This window comes from Etheostoma cragini, chromosome 21 (assembly GCF_013103735.1).
Source record: "Etheostoma cragini isolate CJK2018 chromosome 21, CSU_Ecrag_1.0, whole genome shotgun sequence".
In the NCBI taxonomy this organism is placed as follows: domain Eukaryota; kingdom Metazoa; phylum Chordata; class Actinopteri; order Perciformes; family Percidae; genus Etheostoma; species Etheostoma cragini.
This window is the reverse complement of record NC_048427.1, coordinates 10,866,402-10,889,598: the sequence shown is the minus strand read 5'-3', so window position 1 is coordinate 10,889,598 and position 23,197 is coordinate 10,866,402. Positions and strand designations below refer to the sequence as shown.

Below are 23,197 nucleotides of genomic sequence, written 5' to 3'. Positions count from 1 at the left end.
ATGAACTGGATTGTAACTGCAGTAGCTGTGTGCGTCTTCGTGCCCAGCACCCACTGTGAGACAAAATGTGAAGGTAGGTATTGGAACTTTTTTGTTTCATCTATAATCAACATGATTCTTTGGATTAACAGTGCGTTTCTTTGTAGATTGTTTGTCATGAATGAGAATAACTAAATTGTTTTTTTCTTCTTCTCCAGGCTGGTGTTATAATGAGCCAGGCTGCGGTGAGTCCCTAAATGACCACATTATCGTGTTAACATCTTCACCGCTGCTACTCTGCAACTAGCCTACATAAAGTCTTGTTTCTATTTATAGATCAAACAACGTGGCTAACATTTCCTGGTGGGCACTGCAATGGCAGCCGACAGTCGCCCATTAACATCGTCTCAGCATCTGCCCAAGTTAACTCCAATCTGACTGCATTCACCTTTCATAACTACAGCAGCAACTCCACAATGAAAAATATCAGAAACACTGGCGAGACAGGTGAGGAGTGGTTGCGGACAGAAACCCTAATAAATGATGTCAGATGCTTTGTATTTGGTTATAGAGGAAGAAAGTATTAAGGTTTTAAATAATTTTCTTGAGGCTTAAAAATACCATTCTGACATTTCTGGGGTTTTGACTTACTGGTCCATTCTGTTTTTCCAACCTTTTCCAGTCCAAGTCGAACTCGCCAGTGGTGTGAGGATTTCAGGAGGAGATCTGTCCGAGGACTACGACAGCCTGCAGCTCCACTTGCACTGGGGTAATGGCACCTCTGTCCCCGGCTCTGAGCACACCGTGGATGGCAAGCGCTATCCCATGGAGGTAGACGTTGTTTCATGATAGGCTTTAAGTTAATTTGCTGTGATTAAATTCATTTTAAACTATTTGGAGAAAGGGTACTTTATAAGAGAGCTTGCTTCTTACAGGGTAATTACCTAACACCTATGTGTAATATCGTCATGAATAAAGATATTAATACTTAATGAATTCTACTGGTACTTAATAAAGGCCCTTAACGACGGTGTATTCAGTTAATCTGGCTGATTGGACCTCCTTACAGGACTGTGTGGGTGTGTATAGAATGATTGATTGACATCTTCCTGAGTTTCTTGTTACCTTGTTGCACCTGTTAGGGCGAGACACATTACAAAATGAAGATTTGTGACCTCATAAATTTTCATCAAAGCTCTGGCCACCTTCAACATGAACAGAGGTCTAATCATCCAGAAAAACTCAAAACGACTTCAGAGGTTGTTTTGTAGTTAAATGTAGGACTTACGCAGTAAGTGGTTGCTTATTACCCTGTTATGATTATGTCTTACCAAATATTTGTTCTTTCCTTGACTCCCCCAGTTACATATTTTAAACAGCAAGGCATCCTATAATCGTGACACAACTCTGGCTTTTGAAGACTCTACAGGACTTGCTGCTCTTGGTTTCTTGATTGAAGTGAGAAAAGATGCATTTCAAAGTTTTGTAACAACAAAATACTTTTAATTTAGCACACATTTAGCAATTTAAAATATCAAATGCTACTTAAAAAATAAATAATTCTATTTCTGTTAATTCATCTGTCGGTCTGCATAATTTAGGATATTCTCTTTAGTTTAATGTGTGACTCCACTGTTTATTTATTCCTCACCCTCCCATTGAGACTATTGACAATGTGTGTAATTTACAGGAAATGTCAGGTAATGCAACTGGCCAACCTGCAAGCTGGCACACCTTGAGCTCCTACCTGAAAAACATCTCAAACAAGGGTAAGGAGACACTTTACTCTTTTCTTGTGGGGAAGCTGATTCAATGTGTTATCTGTGTGAATAAAATGTGTTTTGGGTGCCCTGGTAGCTCACCTGGTTGCGCCCCATATACTAAGGCTCAATCTTTAACGCAGTGGCCCAGGTTCAAGTCCGACCCACAGCCCTTGTTGCACATGCCCGTAGGATGCAGTCTCCGTCATGATTTGAGTACAATCTGTGAGCACTGGCGTGAATATGCTCTTCCAATTCCTCACTATCAGCCTTGCTGCAGTGATGAAGCCTGCAGGTTAATAGCGCATGCCGTCCTTTGTTGACACCTTGTGGCAAAAGTGTGCCATCTTCCTGGAGACAGAACAGTGGAGATTCCGCCAACCTTTGTCCCAACCAATCTCTCAATTTTCTTTAATACTTCTTTCCAGAAAGGTAATACCACAGGACGTTTCCAAAAGGCATGCAAGAATGTACCTCCCTTACACTTCCAACACCTTTTGTTTATTACCAAGCCCATTCTGAAAAGTTTCATAGGAGTATAGTAGTATCTATGATGATTTTGTAATGAGTACATTTGCTTCTAACATCCCTAGGGGCCCAGCCAATCTTGGAAACTATATTACGCCCTTTCTCCTTACCTAATTCACATTCTAAATCACTTTGCCATATTAATCTTCATTCTCAGTGCTCACACTTTGTAATTCCATTATGTTCTTGTAAAATGTTGAAGCACTATGCATTGTACTTGGAAAATCAAAAAGGTTTTGCAACATATTAGATTCTTCTATACTTCTATTAAGTGGGAACACACTTCACACCAAAAGAAATCTTTTAAAAAAATGTGTAAAAGTTCCAGTCTCTTCAGAGTTCATGTTTCTTTCTTCAGGCGACAATGTTACAGTGGCACCTGGAATTTCACTAGATGATCTCTTGACCGGGGTGGATCGCACCAAGTATTACCGCTACCTTGGCTCTTTGACCATCCCCTGCTGCAATGAGGCTGTGGTTTGGACTGTGTTTAAGGACACAATTAAAGTCAGCAAAGACGTGGTGAGTTGTTTCTTTCCTGGTGTGTCTTTAAGTACAATGGCCCAAGCAGCACAATTGTTCTAACAGTGCTCCACATCTTGTTTGCAGATTGACCTCTTCAGCAAAACGGTATACGTCTCCAACAGCACATCTCCTTTTATGATCAATGTCTACAGAGACACCCAGCCAGCTCAACGTGTCACAACACAGGCTGCCAGCTCTACCTCCACAGCCTGCTACTCTCTGGCTCTGATGGCTCTGAGCCTGGTTCTTGGGAGTTCTTAGGGCCATGAAAGGTGGTGGTGTCTCAACAACTTATGTTGTTGCTGGTAAATCTCTTTGCAATGAAAGTACACCTTTTGCCTTAATCTGTCCTCTCCCCATTCAAGTTGTTTGTCTTACTTTGTCCACATTATTAATACATAAAGTATGCACTGAACTACTCATTCTTAGTCCCCTACATTCTGAATGTAGGATTCCATATAAACATTAGATCACAACCAAACCAAACAGAGCCTATCACAAGTACTTGCAATGTAGATCTGTGCATTAATAATGTCAACATGTGATGATATCTGCCTTGTTCTGATTTGCTATTCCATCATAATGTTTCTGTAAGCAATTATTTGTTAATTATTAGTTTTAATCAGTTGAATGCATGATTGCACCTGTTGCTTAATAGATTTATGTTAGACATAATTAACACAAGAATTTAGAATGTTGTATTGAGAATTGAAGCATTGTCTGTTTCTTCACTGTCAAAGCTGCATTCAGGTGCCAGAAAAAAGAAATGCACATGCACAAAGTTCACTTGATAGTAATGGTAGTTTAGAATTCCGGAAATGTTATTTTGATTGTGTAACTATTGAGTTGCATTATAATCTGCCGGCATGTATCTGTCTAGAGAGTTACAGCTCAAGTCTGTAGAAACAAATGTCGCAGAATAGGATTTCTTTTTCAATAAGATGTTTGTATTTTTACATTCCATTATTTTAGACCCTGATTGGCTTTTATTTTTGTCCTCGTCAGTGCAGATACTATCAACAGATGAAATGTAGCCATGTTGCCAAGCGGAACGCTCATTCAATGATCTGACGAACCATTTAATTGTATAAACAACATTATTTATTACAATAATGTAAGTTACAATTTTTCTTTAATCACTCTGTTGCACTGCTTGCACATGTAGCACAGTTGTGATCTCATGTCAAGTGTTTCTAAATTACAATGATCTTGTGTCAATCACTTGTCTTCATTCGTATTTACTGCAATAATGTGGATTGAACATGTATCAGAATGCTTTAAATAAATGTTGGAAAATTGTGGGAAATTTCTAGTCAGTAAATCTTTTCTCTTTTCTTTTTTAAATGGCATTGTGTAACAGCATCATATTTGGTTGTTGCACCTGGACTAAACTTCAACCTGACACTTGAGGCGTAGTTATTGAGAGGAGTTGACTTTATAGTTAGCAAAACATTCCTTTTAAGATCACAGTTTCATTTTTGTTTTGTTACTTCAAAAAACGTTATATGGCATAAAAGCATGTTGTACTAATAAAGTCAGGTGTACATTGCTTCAAATCTCTCTTTCATTTTTGTTTTGTTACTTCATTTGAAACTATAATCACACTAGAACATTCCTCGATAGAGTGCTTTTAATTGTTATCCTTTACCTTAAGAGCATCTGATCATGCATTAGAGTTCAGATGTAGCATGATCAAACTTTAGTTCTACGCCACTTATCTTCTCTACAGTATAATTGACGTCTGTGAGGATGAAAATGTTTCTCATTCCTCAGCAACTTGGAGCTTATCTAGACATTTCCCACTAATTCCTGTGTAACTCACTTGAATAAGTTGAATGTGCTTTGAAGATTTGATGGTTAACTAGTTGATAATTCGTTTATTCCATGTTAAAAAAAGATATAATCACAGGCATTGATTCAAATATATATTAAAATAATAAAATACAAGAATATCATGATTCTTTGTAACAAGATAGTAATTATATCAGTGTAAAATAATTAAAATTGGAATAAAATTAAGCTTGAATGTGTAAAGTTGTCACAACGGCTGCTCCTGTGCAGTAATTTTGCACTTTTTTCGCCTAGCGTTTGTTGTGTTTGTGTTTATGTGGCCCGTGGTTATGTAGAGGCTCATTATGAGATTAGACAGCCTTTCTGTGTTATATTTCCGTTTGCCATCCTGTACAGGCTCTGTAATCCAATACTTTGGAAAATGGAGGGGTTGAAATTCAATAGCAGTGTGGCAGGAAGGACGCAAAATGTATAGACCCTTCTGAAATCATTCACCCATTCACTACTCTCTATATAGTGGGCTAATAGTGACTATTTTCATTGGTCAGCAATATGTTCTGAAAGAGAAGACGTATTTGCAGTGACACTGGCCTTATGCTAAATCAGGTGGATATATAACATTTTATGACATAAAAATGTTAAATTATGTTAAAAATGTGTAATTTGAAACCAGCTTGTGCCTTGTAATGTACTGTGAGTAGAATGATGTAAAGATCGTCCATTACCCTCCTGTGGTAGTGTAGTCTGGCAGACCTGAGTTTTTTGATCAAACAAAAAGAGCACCAACATTTGAGCACAAGGGGCATCCAGGGGATGACCTCTCATATGTAGATATGGATGTCTGCCAGAGCCCCACTGCTGTGTGTGGCCCCTGGGGGCCTCAAAGAGTGCTGAAAAAACCTGTTTCATCAAACATACTTTAAACCAATTGTGCACATCCACAAAGTACAACCATCTGCATGCCAGGACAATTTTCTGCTGCTTAAGGTCCACCAGACACCCCTAAAATACAGTCCCCGCATACTTAACCTTGGATCTGACTGTAAATACAGATGCAGCATCACCTATGAGGGCCATTTTCACACAATGCAACATAAAGATGGTGTATTACTTCAGGTCAGCGAGGAATGTCTCTGACAGAGTTACATAAGACTATACTATATATGGTATAAGACTCAAGAGCTTTAACTTTGGCTGCCCCCATGCTAACCACCCCCCATTCTAAGGCAGGAACATCATACTTGATGCCCCTTCCGCATTGCTTCAGATGAAACTGAATTTACAAAGTGTTTTAATACTCAGAATCAAATTAAAAATCATTAACAGGGAGATAATGCTCAAATGTAAATAAAAAGGAATACTCAATTCTCTCATAAATAACTTAAAATTAGGTTTATAATCAGCTACTGTATACTTACAATTATTTGTGTTCAATTAAAAAAACTTTAAATCATTGTTTTATTTAATGGCGTTTGTGCCATCAACAAATGACAACACCAAAGGCCAAGAGGCCTTGCCCCTAAAATTGTGAAGTTTGCTGGCCATGTTTATCACTGGTTCTGAAGTTAAAAATGTTTATCAGCTATCATTACTTATTACATTTATTAATTACCAAAGCTGATTTTTTTTAAACTTGTATTCAAATGCCAAAGTCAAGTGTATGATATTATGAAGGGGCATGATATTTTATGCATTATGTCTTAATTGCTGTAGTTTTGAGCAAGTTGCTGGAATTTATTTTTTCAAGATTCTCATATAGGTTTTTAGTGCTATGTTAAAACTTTTTGCAGTGTTACATTCAGTGCACGTTGTTGTTTAACACTTAATTTACTCATTATTTTGGTATTCATTTACTTTTTAGCAACCTTAAATGTTAAATCGTGAATGTGTATTGCTAGTGTGTATTATTCTGTTCAATGAATAGTGTATACAGCATAATGAATGAGTTTTCTTACTGTTAAAGGAATAACGCTAAGTCAGAAAGCAGACAGTCAGCTCAGCTTAGCTTATTACAAAATCTGAAAACAAGTGGCAAGAACTAGCCAGGTTTACATGTTACTTTGTGTCAAGAAAATAAGTATAACGGCACAACAATGAATTAACTATGGCATTACATTATGTAAATATACCAAGAGAATCACTGAGGGGAAAATGTGATTAAAACACTGGAATGAGGTAATTGGATATGCTGTGGACCAAAGAGGATATGGATAGTGTGGAAGGTGTACCATGGTGCTTAGTTTCAGTGTGCCAGAGCTCTATTGAAGGTCACATAGTGGAGTAGGGCCATTGAAGGAGCCTTCACTGTAAATAGCCAGCCTGGCCACCTGTCAATCGCACCAGCAGCTCACGCTGAGGGAGGCAGTGTCATCACTTTCTGTCTTACTGCCCTCTTGCTGCATGACGGCTGCATGTGCAAAGGCATGTACCCATGTACAGCAAGCGTGCATCACTACTTGCGTCTCAGATTTGGAGTTATTTCAATTAAAACACTCCTCATTTCACACAACCTGCAATGGTACTGACTTGGCTCTATTTTCCTCATCTGGCTTCATAATGATGTACTGCAAATGTAAGACATTTGTTTGAAATGTCAGTTGTTGCACAAGTGAAGACCGCCATCATCTCAATTACCTGCTATTTACATCCATTCCATAGATCAATCTGACATGTTCTCCTCTGCTTTGGGCCTAGCAAGCAAATATTACCTTTGCTGATGAGACTGTGTGTGAGAGATGTTGGTTTGTGGCCATCATTTTTATTGGATCATATGTGTACAATTAGAGAAAATTGCGTCAATAACAGAAACAAAAAATAAATAAAAATAAAAAATATACAAGTGAACTTATACATGTACTGTATGTATGTACACAAATGTGCACATATGTACATAATAGTGTATGTAAAGTGATCCTCTCCTCAACAAAGGTTATATCAATTTAAAACGTCATTAACTTCAATTAGCATTTTTTAATGCCAGTAATTGAACTTCTCCCTCCCTCTCATTTCCATATGTTCTTTGACCTCTCTTTGCCCCTTTTTCCTGCAGTCCAAAACCCCCCTGTCAGCCATAAGCACACACCCACCTCTCTTATACACTGGGTTAAAGGCATCAAGAGCATTCTTTGCAGACATGTGCCCCTGTCACTCATGCACATCCAGCCACACAACTACACCACACACCCACTAGTGTTTCCACTGTGTCCTCTGTGTTCCCAGCACAAGGCTGGCACACTGCTCTGTTAGTCTTTTGAACACAGCCAGTCTCACTGCTGCTTGGAGCAAGAAGCTGAATAACATTACTCAATCATCTCCAGGTCTGTTACGTTTTTTGTGTAGATTTGTTTTTTTTTTAGTTTTTAAAAACCCATAGATTGTTTGTGTTTTTGGTGGAAAACAGAGTAGAGACAGTCATCCAGTGTGTATTGGCAGTTCAGAAGAAGTCTTGAACTAAGTCTTCTAAAATGGCCCCTGTGAAAGGCTGGGTAGTGGGGCTCCTGCTGGTTCTCCTGTGCCAATCCCAGGTCCCCCTCTCGGGAGTCGTGAGTGCCCAGGATGTGGCTGAATTAGAGCAAGGCCTCCATGCCAGAAATGTTGAGGAGGTTGTGGCTGAAGAGGGCCTAATGGCGGAGGATGCGGATGAGGAACAGGTAGCCGAGGAGGATGGAGACGAAGAAGATGAAGAATCAGACGATGAGGCAGAAACGGATGATCAGGAGGAAGAAGGCGAGGATGTTGAGGAGGAAGAGGAGACCGCTGACGAGGAAGAGGAGGACGCTGAGGAGGAAGAGGAGGACGCTGAGGAGGAAGAGGAGACCTCTGAGGAGGAAGAGGAGACTGCTGAGGAGGATGAGAATGCTGAGGAGGAAGAGGACGCTGGGGAGAAAAAAGGGACTGCTGAGGAAGACGAGGCTGAAGAAGAGGAAGCAGAGCAAGATGAAGAAGAGGCAACTGAGGAAGAGGAGGAGGATGCTGAAGAAGAGGGGGAGAAGGAGGAAGAAGAGGCTGCTGAGGAGGGAGAGGAGGATAATGCTCAAAAAGAGGAGGAGAAAGAAGAGGCAGCAGAGGAGGAAGAGGATGATGCTGAAGAAGAGAAGGAGAAGGAGGCAGCAGCTGAGGAGGAAGAGGAGGGTGATGCTGAAGAACAGGAACACGAGGAAGAGGGGGAGGAGGCTGCAGATGAGGAAGAAGAGGACAATGCTGAAGAGGAGAAGGCTGATGAGGCAGCAGCAGAGGAGGAGGAGAATGATAATGCAACAACTGAAGCAGAGGAGTTAGCTGAGGAGGCTGATGATGCTGAGGAGGAGGAAGAGGATGGGAATGACTCTGAGGAGGAGGAAACAACTGAAGCAGAGGAAGATGACGGTATACCCACTTATTTAAAATACAGTTATTTTTAAAATATATTTACAAGTCCTAAATACTAAACTATGCAGTCAATTAGTATGAAGTATAACAAACCCTTTGAGTGTTTCCAAACTCTACAGCAGCCTTCTGCCATTGCTAGGCTAGCAGCAGCCGCCGTAGGAACACTGTCACACCAATCAGTCCTGAAATAGACTGGCTTATCTGGGAGGTAGCTGGCACCAAGCAGGATCTAATTCCTTTTGTAGAACCAATGTAGCTATTTTGAGACACCAAAACAATTACTGATAACGTGTGTAAAAGAAAAAAACATACAGATAAAAGCAATATAAGAGCATATTTGTTTCAATAGGTTTTGGTGTTGCTGTTGGTTATTCTTTACTGTGCAACCACATTGTGACACATCTACTGGACATAGTTGGCTCATGGACCTAAGTCTAAGCCTAAGTCTAATTTTGTGATACGTACTCATCCATGCATTAAGCATATCTGCTCTCAAACTGAACAAAAGTCTGATCAACAGTGCTTAGCTTTTACAGCAAACACATTTTGTGTAAGCATTACAGCATTACAACACTCTTTATATGATCTCATGACCTCTGGTGAATAAAAGGTTTACATGAAGTAGAAGCCATAACAACATATTTGCCAAAGTTTTTGTGACCAAGATACACACCAAACAGTTCAATTTACAATGTAACAAGAGAGTCTCCAGCAATGCAAGAGTCTGTGTTGCGGCTGTCCTTGACCTAAATGCTCAGCATACTGTCATGCTTACAGTGATAATACTAGCATGCTGATGGTTAGAAGGTAGAATGTATATAATGTTCACTGTGTAGGTTTTGCCTGTTAGCATGTTTTCATTGGCTATTTGAATACTGAGGCTGATTGAAATGTCACTAGTTTTTCTGGTGTTTGTTCATAAACCAAACTGAAATTGTGAGCAAATGATGGTGCTACATAGATGAAAAGTCAGGATCTCAAAATTATTACCATACATCTCAGGGGACCATGGGGTTTAAAAAAAATACATTTCTTTTGCATTTAGGCCTTCCTTTGTGACAACTTAGACATAGATAAGGAGAGAATGGGGAATGACATGCAGGGGAGTGGCCCAATCACCCCCGCATGGGATTTTCTGTACCAAAATGAACAGCAATCCACCTAGTTACTCTAGTTCTCCCTGAATCACAAATGTCAACCTCATGGTGGTGCCAGAGGAAAAGTATCACAAAAGTCAGTAGGCTTCATCCTTTAAGGGCCATGAATGTATGTATGAACTATCTCATAGTTTTAAAGATATTTCAGTCTAGACCAAAGTGGTTGACTAATTATTTAATGGTGACATTATTTCCAAATTACCTCAACCTACCATTTCTGTAGCCTAATTTGTCATTGACTCTATATAGAAGATGACCCAGCAGATGACACAGCAGATGAAGAAGAGCCTGCAACTGACCTGATGAAATTCCACTCGGGTTCTTTGTGTAGTGTTTGCTCAATCTGTGAGGTAAAACATAAGTACAAGACTTTTATGGTGTAATGAGTAGTCTGTGCCTATTGTGAAAGACTAATCATATTGTGTGTTCTCCCCTCCCTCTTTTAGTACTGCTCTAAAAACTGTGACAATTGTCCCTGTGAAGATGATGAGTCCGATCACTGTGAGCACTGCCAAGTAAGCATCTTCGCTGTCCAAAACCAGGGGCGGAGCCAGAGGTGGTAAACATTCAGGGCTCAGTCTAAATCTGCAGGGGGACCAAGAGCACTCTTTTTTTAAGCCATTTGATAAAGAATCAACACATTCTAACACATCTCTAACTGTCTTCTTCATTCTGAATCCAGAACAAAACAAATTTTGCAGATGACTAATTTTCCACCGTGCCACCTAAAGAGAGGCACAAATGATCTGATATTACAAATCTTAATTAAATAACACAGGCAATGAAGGATTTCGGTGTAAACCAAAAAATCTTGAAACCTATTTTTAGTAGAGTTCACAGAATAAATTGCGATATGTCTCCAGTAGTAGAATTTTTCTCCATTAATTTGCCTGTCCAGTCAGAGAAACTTAAGGGAAATGACACAATTAATCAACCAATCAATCAACATTCATTTATATAGCACTTTACCTTAACCAGCAGGTATCCAAAGTGCAGAAACCAAGAATAAGACAACATACAACACACAAAATTAAAGCTATATTAAAAACCCTCAGAGATTCTGGACTTTTGAGAAAACATTTGGCCACCCCCCTCTCGCTCCGCCCCGGTCATAAACACTGTCAATAATACTCATTGAAGGACAAGAAGCTCCTCATTTGAACCCTTTTGTCTTCCAGGAATGCTCATCTTGCTACATTTGCCCCATACTATGTGACACCATTTGCACACCAGGTAAATGTAGTACTTACTCACACTGTGCATGTAGTATTGTTTATTCATAAAGTCAACTTTGGCTTTTCTTAAATTTTGTATGTATTGCTTTTTTTTTTACCAGGTGGCTTTGTTGATGAGCTAACTGGAACCCTCTTTCAGTAAGACTTCTCACAACCCATTGATATATAATTGTATGCTTCTAATGTAGTATTATTTAATGACCCGGCAGCAACTATGGGGACACATAATTGGAAACGCTATGTTGTTCAGTGTTGGGGTTTACTCACATCATGGCCTTTGTTTTGCAGGACAGTTGCCTCTCTACTCTGAGTAACCTGAAGACTGTGCTCTTTAATGCCACCCTGCAGGCTGCACAAGGTACAGCGCCCTGGATTGGAACTGCTTATGGCTCTCCAGCAACATGGGGATTCCCACATGAGCTTGTCATGAATCTGACAGCTGACAGAAATATAAAAACACTTCTAGGTATTAACTCATGTTTAGCTAAGATGTTTCACTTGCCTTGTTACAAGAGCTACAAATAAATCAGTTTGTAGACTATTTTATTTACCTTGCTTTATATTTTCAATGCAAAATGGGCAATAATGCATTACCAAGGCTAATATATAATTTGTTAGGATTCTTTCTAAAAAAAAACAGTTTTAGTGGAGCAAAAACTTTATAAGATCTAGAAAGATGAAGATCTATGGCCACTCAGGTAACTTGCAAATGTTTGTTAATTAAGCCCAATGATACATTAACAGCTTTCCCATCAGATAATAAATGTCTCATCCGTAATATTTGGTTTAATGTTACAGATGTGTACATTGCAAGTACTGGTTCTATCTGTCACACATTTGCTGCCATTTAGCTGTTTTTACAATGTTAACTTTGTGGTTTTGTTAATTTCATATTGTTTCACTGATTTCAAAGTTATTTCTAGAATTTACTTTTGCATATATTTATGACTGTGGCTCATTAAAACTGCAGTTGATGTCAATTTTAGTGTGTACATTTTTGCAGTGCGTGGTCATGGAAGGCTTGTATCGTGTGGATGCGCCAACTTACTTAGAAGTCCTCATGGGGGTGGCAGAAACTATGCTTTAAGAAATCTGAACTTTGGTAAATAAAAAATACAGAAATAATACAGAATAATTACATTATCAATAAATAGACAGAGACACTGGAGACATCTTAATGTTCATTTATACTTGCAAACATGCAAGGAGACAGTTTTAAGTACTACAACATTGTACAGAAAAATGTCCAAACCTGAAACCCTCTACATCTAATTTATTCACAATTTGAGGTAAAGGCTTTAGCACAAAGCTACAGCCCGGACCAGGAGCCAGCAGTGCTGCGCCAAGTGTCCAGGGCCCTCTTTGGCGCTCCATGGAAGCTTTAGAGAGCTGGATTAAGTGGGACAACGCAGCTATATTCCCAGACCTCAAATTTAAGGCAAAGTTGGCTAAACAATACATTTTATTTATATTGTGCACATGGTAGGCATACTCAAAGACACTTTACAGTACATTTAGCCAATAAAAACAGGTACAGCAATAAAACCAACACATAAAACAAGCATATCAAAAGCAATTAAAACACACTGTAGCCTACAAGTTTGTAAAAATGCGGAGTGATCAGTAGGCTAAATAGATATTTTTTAATCCTTATGCATTCAATTGGTCCGCTATAGTCAGTTGTGCTTTTTCTCTCTGTTTGATAAGAACCTTATTTCCCTTTTTGCATATTATATGCTTCACCTACTCATAACTTAAGCTACTGCTCATTGGGTGAAACATATGCCGCATGCGTCTTCTCCATTTCTGCATCACTAAATCTGTGATCGATGTTGTGGTCTTTTTAAGAAAGGCGTGAACGAGCACTCATCCCAGCAATCTACACCTGGCTTGACATAGCTTCACCTTCTCATCCTGGCTCGGCAAACGTGCAAACGATGCGATGAGCAGATCACATTAAGTCAAGCTGCGCTTTTTCACATATTCTGGATATCTTCATTCTACTTTCGTGCAACAGGCCCCTGGAGGGCTGACAGGTCATTCAAAATCGAATGAAAACATTTACAGTAACGGGTACAAATACATTAAACTAGGTGGAAATTTTGGAGGCAATATTGTTCCACAACTAACCAACAGGAGAGCACTCCCAGAACATGTGAAGATATGTACTTTCAATTCGGCAGAAAGTGCATAAAAGGCTGTTAATTATTTTCGTATGGTGCATTTTCATGTGGGTGAGATATGTCCTATGAATGAAATTGTAGTTAATCTGCTTGGTATGCTCTACGGTATGCCAACAAACAGATGTAACTGGAATAATCAGGGTGAAGGGGGTCTTAAGACAAAGGACCAGAAATAATGTTTAACGTTGGGAACTGAAAGACCACCATCCTCTCCCCTCCTCTGTAAAGTAGACATCATAAGTTGCGGTCACTTGCCTTTCCAGATAAATTTAGATACCACTGATTGTAGTTTACGTCAGTAGCCAGCAGGAGGGGAGAGAGGTAGCATAGAGCTCACAAAATTGATCCTGGGAAAAACATTTATTTTAACTACTGAGATAAGGGCTTGATTGGACATGGGGAGACCAATCCACTTTTCCATATCGTTTAAAACGCTGTTTAGAGCAACAAAAAAGTTATGTTTAACAATCTGGTTTAAACAGGGGAAGACCTCCGTTCCTAAATATTTAAATTGCCTAACAATGGGGATGTTGGCAGAGATGGTTAAGTTGCAGGCAGAATTATTTAAATGAAGTAGTGAAGACTTTGACCAGTTGATTTCAAAGCCTGCTAAGCTTCCATACTCCTCGCGTAAAGATAGAAGGCAAGGGAGAGACTGAGATGGGTTTTCTAAAAAGACCAAAACATCGTCCGCAAATAATGAAAGAATGAGAAATAATGCAGGACTCGGGGAGCAACATTGGTGGGAGGATCTAGAAACTTGAAATAAAGAGGAGGAGGTGCATCCAGTTAAGACTCGGCTGAGGGATTAGAATACAAAGCTTTAACCATACCAATGAAAGTGTTACCAAACCCCCTCACCTCTAAGACAGACCATAAAATTGACTAGTCAAGATTGTTAAAAGCTTTCATTGCGTCAAGAGAGAAGTGACATTAGGGTCGTACTGTCCTCAATGTGGAGAAGGCCTCTAACATTGTCTGCTGCTAGTCTCGTTTTTATCAATCCTGTTTGATCGGAGTTCACTAATTTTGCCATATGAGATCTCAAACGATGGGCCAGGAGTGTTGCAAAGATTCTTTTGTCAGCGTTGAGAAGATTCAGAGATTGATAGCAAGAACATTCTGTAGGATCCTTATCCTTATTCAAGAGTAAGGAAGTTAAGGCTGTGTTTACATCCCTTGAGAATTCCCCCTTTTCAATAGAGGAGTTAATCATGTCAAGATGGAAACGGCCCAGCTGTTCCCAAAAAATTGCATAAATCTCATTAAAGCTCTGTGATTTCCTTTTTGCATATTCTGTACTGCCACTCTTAATTCCTCAACAGCAAACAATCTGTCCAAGCTAACTACAAGTTAACTCCAGCATTGGATTGGTGAGTGTATTATAGAAATTGCCATCAAAAACATTTGGCGCATAAGCTGACCAAGAGGACAAAACTTTAAGTGGGAGATAATAATATTCATATTCAGAAAATAATGGCAGTGGGACTCAAGTTTCATCTGTCAGGTCCCAGGGAAACAAAATGTTGCCAGTAGAGCAGCAACAGTAATGTTTACAACATAAACTGACATTGAGTGAAGTTTAGAAAGAATAAATGACATGTGTCAAGAGATATCTGTCACTATCCGTCATTCCTCCTGTCCTCTATCACAGGTAGTAAAGGCTTTTAGTAATGAGGTGTGGCAATGTGCATAAGGATGTGTACAGAGGAGAAAACTTGTTTAGGTTCATCAATGGAGGGATGTGTGTATAAACACAGGAGCAGTTACTAAAACCATTCCCAGTTAAAGACTTCAGCCTTCCATGTTTCCAGGATAAACTTGTGTCTGTCAATACAAGATAAAGCCATAATATAGCCACTTCCTTTCACAGGGTTCAAATAGATGACTTTAAGTTTGTCTTTTATTGTTGTTTGCAAAAATATTATATTTACAGTATATATATACAATATATATACTGTAAATATAATAATATAATATATTGTTGCAACAATATATATGCTGTCTGCCTGTAACTTCCCTTTTTGTTTCACTGTCATTGCTGTTGTTGTCTGCGGCAATGGTTGTTTGCATATAAAAAGCCCTGAAAAAAAACACTGTTCACTACCTGCTCAGCACCAATGACAGACAGACAAATAAACTAACCTAACTGGTCCTTTCCCTTAGGAGTTGAAAATTGGGCTTGCATTCACCAGGTGCAAAACTCCAAATGTATGATTACTTGATGACTGTTTGCCACCAAGTTTACTATCAACTTAAAAAGTGATTATGCAGATTTAACTCATATACATACATTCATCTAGTAAGTACTTCTTAAAAAAAATACATGGTACAATAAACCCATTAATGAAAATGTATTGCACACTAACTGTGGAAAATATCTCACAGAGAGCACTTCAGGCAGCAGATAACCAGTAAACAAAAGTTATTTGATACATGTTACAGTCCATCTGTCAACAATGGGTGTGAAAGATGTCAGCGATTATTGGCAGAGAAAAATGTGCAGCAAGTGTAATCACATCAATACTGTTAAACAAGCATCTACAGATACATGCAGGCAAACGTCACCAAATCACATGGTGCCGAGACATACTGACACGTGCTGGTCTGCAGTTTTGATTATCATAATTGATAATCAGGCTTTTTTTAACGTGAGGGTGGGGTTGGGGTGTGGGGGAGATGAGTTATATGCACTGTATGTTGCAGAATGACATGTTTCTTTTTAACATACTCGATAGCCATCAACATTCTTGAGATAAGGCAGGTGCACATGTCTCTGCAGGTGGCACGTGCTGGACTTGTGTCAGGTGACTCAACAGAAGGGACACGACTCTCCGGCCTCCACTATAAGCATACCAGTCTGTAAAAGACTAAAAACAGGTACAAAGTGAGCCAAAATAATTGTTTTTGATTACATGACAACTGCAACAAGGCAAATTTGCCAAAAGTAGAGGCTCAGAAATTGCTATGGAGTTGCAAGAACCCCTTTTTGACAAAATCTTAAAAAATATCCATATTTGCTTCATAAAAGGAGCATTCGTTGTGACACTTTTTTTATTGGGTTATCAGGTTTTTGCAGTGCATCTTGATAATATTCAAGGATGTTGTGCATTGTACAACTTCATACACAGTATCTTCATCTGAATCACATTGTAACTCTGATTTTAAAGGTGCAAAAGTAATAATGTTTAGTTACTTGCATCTAAATCAATCTACCATACAAAGTACAGTTTTGGTTGTGAATTTATATAATTTTAATCAGTTTGCATGTGTTGGAATACTACTGCATATAATTATAATAATAAAACATTTTACTTAACAGCGCCTCTCTAAGCACTCAAGGCCGCTTTACAGACAATATAAAAAATATGTGCTAAGCTAAAAGATTGCCTCAAGGGATGTGACCTGAGTTGGCATCGGTTGGGGTTAAAGACTGCAAGTTTGTGAAAATGAAAAGAATCTGTGGGTGTGGAGTAATCTTACCAGAGCTATGTAGACCTGCTCATAATCTCTGCTTGAGGCTAGAGGCTCTAAGCTAAATTTGCAGTTACCATGATGACAATTCCGAAGTTTTTTTGCCCCTCAGGTTTTCATCACAAGGTTTAGGTCTACTGTTCTGTAATGACACTAAAGCATGGGCCCTTTGACTCTGCTGGAAAGAAGAGAAAGAAATGCACAATTTTGACATCAATCACCATAGGCATGGGGACGGCCACACCAAGGGTTCCAAGTTTACAACCAAGGCAGGATTCCCCAATGTTTATTGGCCTACACAACCTCCTAATGGATGTCACACGTTTGCTTCACTCGCAATTCCTTCACCCCCCAGGGAGTCCCTTGCATGTATGACACATACTATTTGACAAAATAAATATTTTTTTTTTTGTTATTTAGGTCATCCATGGTGCTATAATGATCACTGAGGTATGTGTCAGCACATACTGTTAGGTTCTGATGACTGTACAATTTCAAAGTGATCATTTGAAAATAAAGGATTTGGTCTTTGGTCAGTCCCTCTCTAGAGTACCTTCTTCCTCAGTCCAAATATGGCGACGATAACCCAGTCAGCTTTTAACATTGAAACGCGTAGCACAATAACAGAAGAGCATCAGAATGCCTTCACCATCACAAATTTAAATGGCAAATATGCCATCATGTCCATATTCCACACAGGCTTGAAAATTCTTTCATTTTAGGGGTTGTTTCTGGAGATATTTATTGAGTCTTAAAAGGCTCAGAGTTGGACTGAGCTTTAAAATGTCTGTGTGAGCGACCAAGCAGTTAAGGAAGAGGAGTCACAAGGGGAGTTCAAAGGTAAGACACGAAAAAAAACTACTAACAAAGAAACAAAGGGGACTTGTATATTTGCTAATCAGACCACTTTCAACACAAAAGGAGACTAACAATAACACTACTACAGAAACACAAATAATGCAAAACCTACCTAAAAACTTATTCCAAATAAAATGTACTCTTACTTATCTTAACTCAACAAAAAATACTCAATATATATATCTAAACACCAGAATATCTAAAGAGCGAATAAAGCTACCCCCCCCCCCGGAGATAAAAGCAGTGGTAGTGTCCAATTAGGCCACCTCCCCTATAAAGCTGCTGCTGCTCCAAGTACCACCCAATTAAGCCAGTAGACCTCCTGGATCTCTCCCGGGTGTGACCACCAACACTGGTAAGCTCAAAAGAAATAGTTGAATGACAATCCAAAAGTAACAACTGGTGCGTGCTCCCTAAAAGATACGTCTGTATTATCAACTAAATAAAGTATGATGTATGGGAAATGAACAAAGTGTCCTGTAAGTTTTTTGTAACTAAATAAATGTTTGCAACAAAGGAATAATGTGTTAAAAAAAAAGCATGTAAACTAAACCTAGGGAAAAACATGAGTGAGATTACCGCTCTTAAGCTAGTTGTGTGGCCATGGCTGTGCCTGTGGCCATCACAGTCTGTTTGCACATTAACATGCCTAAAATCAATGACTTTTATAATAATCCCAAAACGACACGTATGTTAACTATAGTTTATGAGCGTTATGGTTAAAACTGTGACAATCAATCAATTAGTTAATCAACAAAAATTTCAAAAATTGTTTAGTTTCATTTGTTTGTCAAGCAATAATGGTTCTAGCCTCTCAAAGCAGAAGATTTGCTACTTATTTCAACATACAGTATAACATAGGAAACTGTGTCTTTTGGGTTCAGTGCTGTCAATCGCTCTTAACAAGCAATTAGAAGACATCATTCTGTGGTATGGAAAATTCTGACTTGCTTTCTTGTTGCTTTCTTGCTTTGCTTGTTTTCTAAAAGATTTAGCTTTTGCCGTTGCAATGCAATATGTCATTAATTCTGTCTTTGTCCAGATGCACATAGTGAACAAGAAAAAACAATTGGTATAAAAACATGTTGCTGTCTTCATTTTCAATTGGCAGTGTCAATTGAAATCCCACAGTGTATCAGTTAATTTCCTACTATAAGTAAACGGTTAAGAATGCTGATTTATTGAATTTAAACAGCTTACTATAAAGATGACTACATACTTCATTTAAACAGTTAGATTAAAGTTGGTCATACTAGACGCTATCTTGCCAAGTTAGTTTAACCCTGGTTATATAACTAAAGATCATGTGAGGGCTAGACTTGTTTTTCCAGTCTGAGACATTTGTCAAGTTGTGAGGTATGATGTTTTAAAACAAGGAGAGGAGTAAAAAAAGGTGCCAAACATTCAACCGGGGATACCAGCATTTAAACTGAGAATGTTATGTCTACCTGCTTTCATTATCTGTAAGGATATTATGCGTATACCTGCACAGATTTATGCAATATGGTTTCAGGCTTGAAACCATGAGACAATCAAAATGCTTGTTACTTCTATGCTGCTGTAGAAATGTCCCTTTAACATTCACCTTGTTTGTCTCTGAAGACAGATCACATGTCTGATGACAGGGCCTGGAAAACACTGACCACTATTCACTGACTACTCACTGACCTTTACACTATTCAAAACATCAGCAAGTACGGACTTGGTTTGTTTGCATACAATATAAACCCATGTGGCACTGTATGTTGTGCGTTTTTTGCTTCCATGCAGACTCAGACGTTTACCTAACAGAAGCGATCTCCATTGAGTAAAGGCAAAAGGGCCAACAAGTGCTAAGCATCTCTGAGAACTCCCTCGAGACTTTTGGGAAATCATTTCAGGTGACTACCTCTTGAAGCTCATTAAGAGAATGCCAAGCGTGTGCAAAGCAGTAATCAGAATCTACAATGTCAATAGTCATATAAATAAAGGATCTCATCGAATGAGATGTGTCCAAACTTTTGGCCTGTAGCATGTATGAACCTTGAATACATTGAATACAAGTCTGGATATATGGAATGAAACCTGAATATTTGAATTAAAAAGTCTGTTCTGAATTGTGTTCAATATCATTCCATCTATTCAGAGTTTAGAGTATAACCTTGGATTTCAAAAAGTACCATAGCTCCATGCAAAACCTTTATATATGCAACACTGTTCACCTAATATGGATATCAGAAAAACTAAAAGTTTTACCTCTAACATCAGTCATTGTTTGATTTCAAATCAAATGGGCTGGAGATAAAAGCTAAAACAGACATTTAAAATCCTTAACTTATTTCCTTGTTCCTGCTGAGACATCTTTATTAGGAACCGTTCGGTATTTATGGAATGGTAAACCCGAGGAAAAAAGGTCAGCTTCGGCAGCTTTACCTGTGCTAGACGTACAATGACTTAGCAAGCCTAGTGACGAGTCCATACCAGCAAGTTCACGTGTTAAATTAATCACCCAGTGTGCTTTTTAAATCGTCTCAATGTTTTGTTGTATTTCATGTGAACACTAGTTTACTAGAGGAGTAAGTAACGTATTTGAAGTAATACAGGAAGTGTGCATTTAGTTTCCACACTTATTGTGTTTCCATGTTAGTGAGTAAATCTACTGAAATGTCCACGATACCAGTGGAGTGTGATGTGTAAGATGAGAAGGATAAATAATTGTCTAAAAAGAAGTGGCTGTCTGTGCCAAGCGCCAACCCGAACCAAAGGGGGGGGGTGTATTTTGACTTAAGATACCAAAACTCCTCCGGTAACCACTTAAGGAAAAAACCAACAGTCCCTTAGTTAAATAACTGAAAATTGAAGTTACCAGTTAAACCAGCTGCTCTTGCTAACTATGGTGAACTATTTTCAGTATTGACCAGGAAGACACAAAACTGAAATGACTGAGTGCCCTTTAAAAAAAAAATGCAGTTCACCACAAACAATGCAGGTTTACGTGCCTTCATGTTGTTATGTATTGTTGAATAATATCTGGTCATGTGAAAGATCAAGACATTGCCATCATTAATCTTTTGGGGAGTACACCCACTGCTTCTCAACTGCAATTTATTCCGCTAAGTCACTGGCAGTAATGATGATAGCCGATATTCTTTCCGCAGTCTTAAAGAAATGACCACACGATATGTTTCTATACATGACAGCGTTGACCTAATTTGCAAATAGAGACAATGAAACAAACAACGCAGTGGCACGAAGAATTGAAAAAAACAACAACCAATTTGTACATAAAATAACAAACGTTGCAAATATGCAAAAATGAGTAGTTTGAAGAGGACACAGAAATTAAATGATAAACTATGATGTCTCCTACATGCACACATGCTGCATGCTTTTGATGGCTTAACCCTCCTGTTGTCTTCACATCAAATTTGACCTATTTTTAAAAAGTTTCAATTTATGTAAGAAATGTGGGTTTCTTTCAACCAAATTGTCAAATTAAATTAACGTGGATAGCTCACATGTAATACAAATGATCAGTTTAGTACTTTTATTTATTTATTTTTTAATTTTTAAAGTGACTACCTCTGGGAAAAGCTTCAAAGAAGCAGAAGGGGGACGGAAAAAAAGGGTTGAAAATTGACAAAAACATTTTTAAAAAAATTTAAAAAAATCAACAAAAACATCAGGAAATGTGACAAGTGTTGAAAAAGAATTACAAAAGATTGAAAAAAGTTTTCATTTAAAATTTCATTTCTAAAGTCTTTCTTCTCTGTTAATCCTGTCCAGACATTGTGTGACAGCCTTTGTCATCACAACATATTATTAGACAGCTTAATTACTGCAGGAATGTAATTTTCAATGACAGATGCAACTTTTTAATACGTTCAAGTCAACAGAATGGATCCTACCTTAATAAAATGAAAGGTAACATTTTCTTTCTTCTTAACATTTTCTAAGCCACTATGATGATGCTTCCGACTCAGGCAGGATGAAGACGTGTTTCGGCCTCCACAGTCTCTTCATTGCAGGACAATCTACACCACATCAGCATCAGTACCCCAGGTCCCATAGTGCTTCTCCTGCTGCTCTCTGTGCCTTTTTTATGTAACTTATGAGGTTACATAATATGAGGTTAATTGGAACTTTTGTAAATAGGTGTATTGCACTAAAAAGCCTAATCAATATTATGTAAAATCATCACATTCATACCAATCTCTGTGCAGACTTTTAGATTTACTTAGCTGTTTGTTTGCTTCATAGTCCCTCATAGGAGGTACAAGTGAGTCCTCAGCCTTTATTATGTAGTTGTTTCCAACAGCAGACGCTGTACCTGCCCAGCCCACACATGTTGTAAAGTTAAAAGCTTGCTAGCTGAAAAACAACAATCAAACAGTAATTTAGGGTAGCATACTGACCATAAATATTGGTCTTGATCAGTGGAATGTTGAACAGTCATTAGGAGGCCAGAAACTGAATGAATGTGAATCAGTCAATCAGCAAAGACAGAGGCGGTTTCTGAGCAGCTAGAGGATGGGCTGAGCAAATAAAAAGAGGATGAGAGACTCCCCGGCTGTTAGAGAAGAGAACAGGTGCGTCAAAGGTAAGACACTGCTGCTCAGCTCATGTAGCTGTGGCCAAAAGGTCTCTGTTGATTTCTTTCCTTTAGCAGTTTGAAATTTTGCATACGTATATATATATATTTTTGTAAATAGTGCATATGGTATTTAAGATATATGCGTAATTGGTTTATTTGGCTCGATTAGCGTTGTGCCAATTTGAAATCCACTAAAATTAAACACGTTGCTTTTATTCTTGAATTCAGACATGTGCATGGCTATAGTGCGTTTTTTTCTAAGGTTTAATGTGGGTGCTCATTTTTATTGGTGAAAAAAATGGTGAGTTTGTTTGTCTGTTGTTCTAAGATGAACTGGATTGTAACTGCAGTAGCTGTGTGCGTCTTCGTGCCCAGCGCCCACTGTGCGTCAGATAATGTCGGTAGGTATTGGAACTTTTTTGTTTCATCATGTTTCTCTGGATTAACGGTGCGTTTCTTTGTAGATTGTTTGTCATGATTAAGAATAACTAAATGCGTTTTTTTTCTTCTTCTCTAGCCTGGTGTTATCATGAGCCAGGCTGCAGTGAGTATAATCTCCATTTATTTTTAAATGGCCACATTATCCTGTTAACATCTTCACCGCTGCTACTCTGCACCTAGCCTACATAAAGTCTTGTTTCTATTTACAGATCAAACGACGTGGTCAATCATTGCTACTAAATACTGTAATGGCAGCCGACAGTCGCCCATTAACATCGTCTCAGCATCTGCCCAAGTTAACTCCAATCTGACTGCATTCACCTTT

At 38.5% G+C, this 23,197-nt stretch overlaps 4 protein-coding genes and 1 long non-coding RNA gene across 9 annotated transcripts in view; 3 read left to right on the top strand and 2 right to left on the bottom strand.

Moving 5' to 3' along the window:
• Window positions 1-23,197, top strand: part of LOC117937325 (carbonic anhydrase 4-like) — a 25,252-nt gene continuing 2,055 nt past the window's right edge. The window contains exons 1-8 of one of the 2 annotated variants that reach the window (XM_034861209.1): window positions 1-67; window positions 198-224; window positions 316-486; window positions 662-810; window positions 1,342-1,437; window positions 1,670-1,748; window positions 2,626-2,789; window positions 2,877-3,123. In XM_034861209.1, coding sequence (XP_034717100.1) covers window positions 1-67; window positions 198-224; window positions 316-486; window positions 662-810; window positions 1,342-1,437; window positions 1,670-1,748; window positions 2,626-2,789; window positions 2,877-3,053 — 930 coding nt within the window. In that variant the 3' untranslated portion in view covers window positions 3,054-3,123. Of the gene's footprint in view, window positions 68-197; window positions 225-315; window positions 487-661; window positions 811-1,341; window positions 1,438-1,669; window positions 1,749-2,625; window positions 2,790-2,876; window positions 3,124-23,197 lie in introns of those variants that run through there. The other variant, XM_034861208.1, reaches the window with a different exon arrangement.
• LOC117937350 lies at window positions 2,961-3,327 on the bottom strand. Its single transcript, XR_004655131.1, has 2 exons — window positions 3,292-3,327; window positions 2,961-3,142 (listed from the first exon to the last, which is right to left on the bottom strand). It is a non-coding gene; the product is annotated as an uncharacterized LOC117937350 (long non-coding RNA).
• Window positions 5,155-23,197, bottom strand: part of mmp25b (matrix metallopeptidase 25b) — a 44,950-nt gene continuing 26,907 nt past the window's right edge. Inside the window, exons 12-13 of the transcript XR_004655122.1 lie at window positions 5,247-5,282; window positions 5,155-5,205 (exon numbers count right to left, since the gene is read on the bottom strand). The gene's annotated coding sequence lies outside the window, so the exon portion shown is untranslated. The remainder of the gene's footprint in view (window positions 5,206-5,246; window positions 5,283-23,197) is intronic.
• On the top strand, window positions 7,659-11,861 carry LOC117937312 (cilia- and flagella-associated protein 251). 3 transcript variants are annotated; one of them, XM_034861188.1, is made up of 6 exons: window positions 7,660-8,948; window positions 10,361-10,458; window positions 10,555-10,623; window positions 11,287-11,341; window positions 11,445-11,481; window positions 11,632-11,861. In XM_034861188.1, the coding sequence occupies exons 1-6, from the start codon at window positions 8,048-8,050 to the stop codon at window positions 11,651-11,653; spliced, it is 1,182 nt and encodes a 393-aa protein (XP_034717079.1). In that variant the 5' UTR covers window positions 7,660-8,047; the 3' UTR covers window positions 11,654-11,861. The 3 variants fall into 3 exon arrangements, with proteins under 3 accessions (XP_034717080.1, XP_034717079.1, XP_034717078.1); XM_034861187.1 differs by having other exon boundaries at window positions 7,661-8,948; window positions 10,358-10,458; XM_034861189.1 differs by lacking the exon at window positions 11,632-11,861 and having other exon boundaries at window positions 7,659-8,948; window positions 10,358-10,458; window positions 11,445-11,485.
• Window positions 22,195-23,197, top strand: part of ca15b (carbonic anhydrase XVb) — an 18,142-nt gene continuing 17,139 nt past the window's right edge. Inside the window, exons 1-3 of one of the 2 annotated variants that reach the window (XM_034861202.1) lie at window positions 22,195-22,437; window positions 22,760-22,832; window positions 22,949-22,975. In XM_034861202.1, coding sequence (XP_034717093.1) covers window positions 22,760-22,832; window positions 22,949-22,975 — 100 coding nt within the window. In that variant the 5' untranslated portion in view covers window positions 22,195-22,437. Of the gene's footprint in view, window positions 22,479-22,759; window positions 22,833-22,948; window positions 22,976-23,197 lie in introns of both variants that reach the window. The other variant, XM_034861200.1, reaches the window with a different exon arrangement.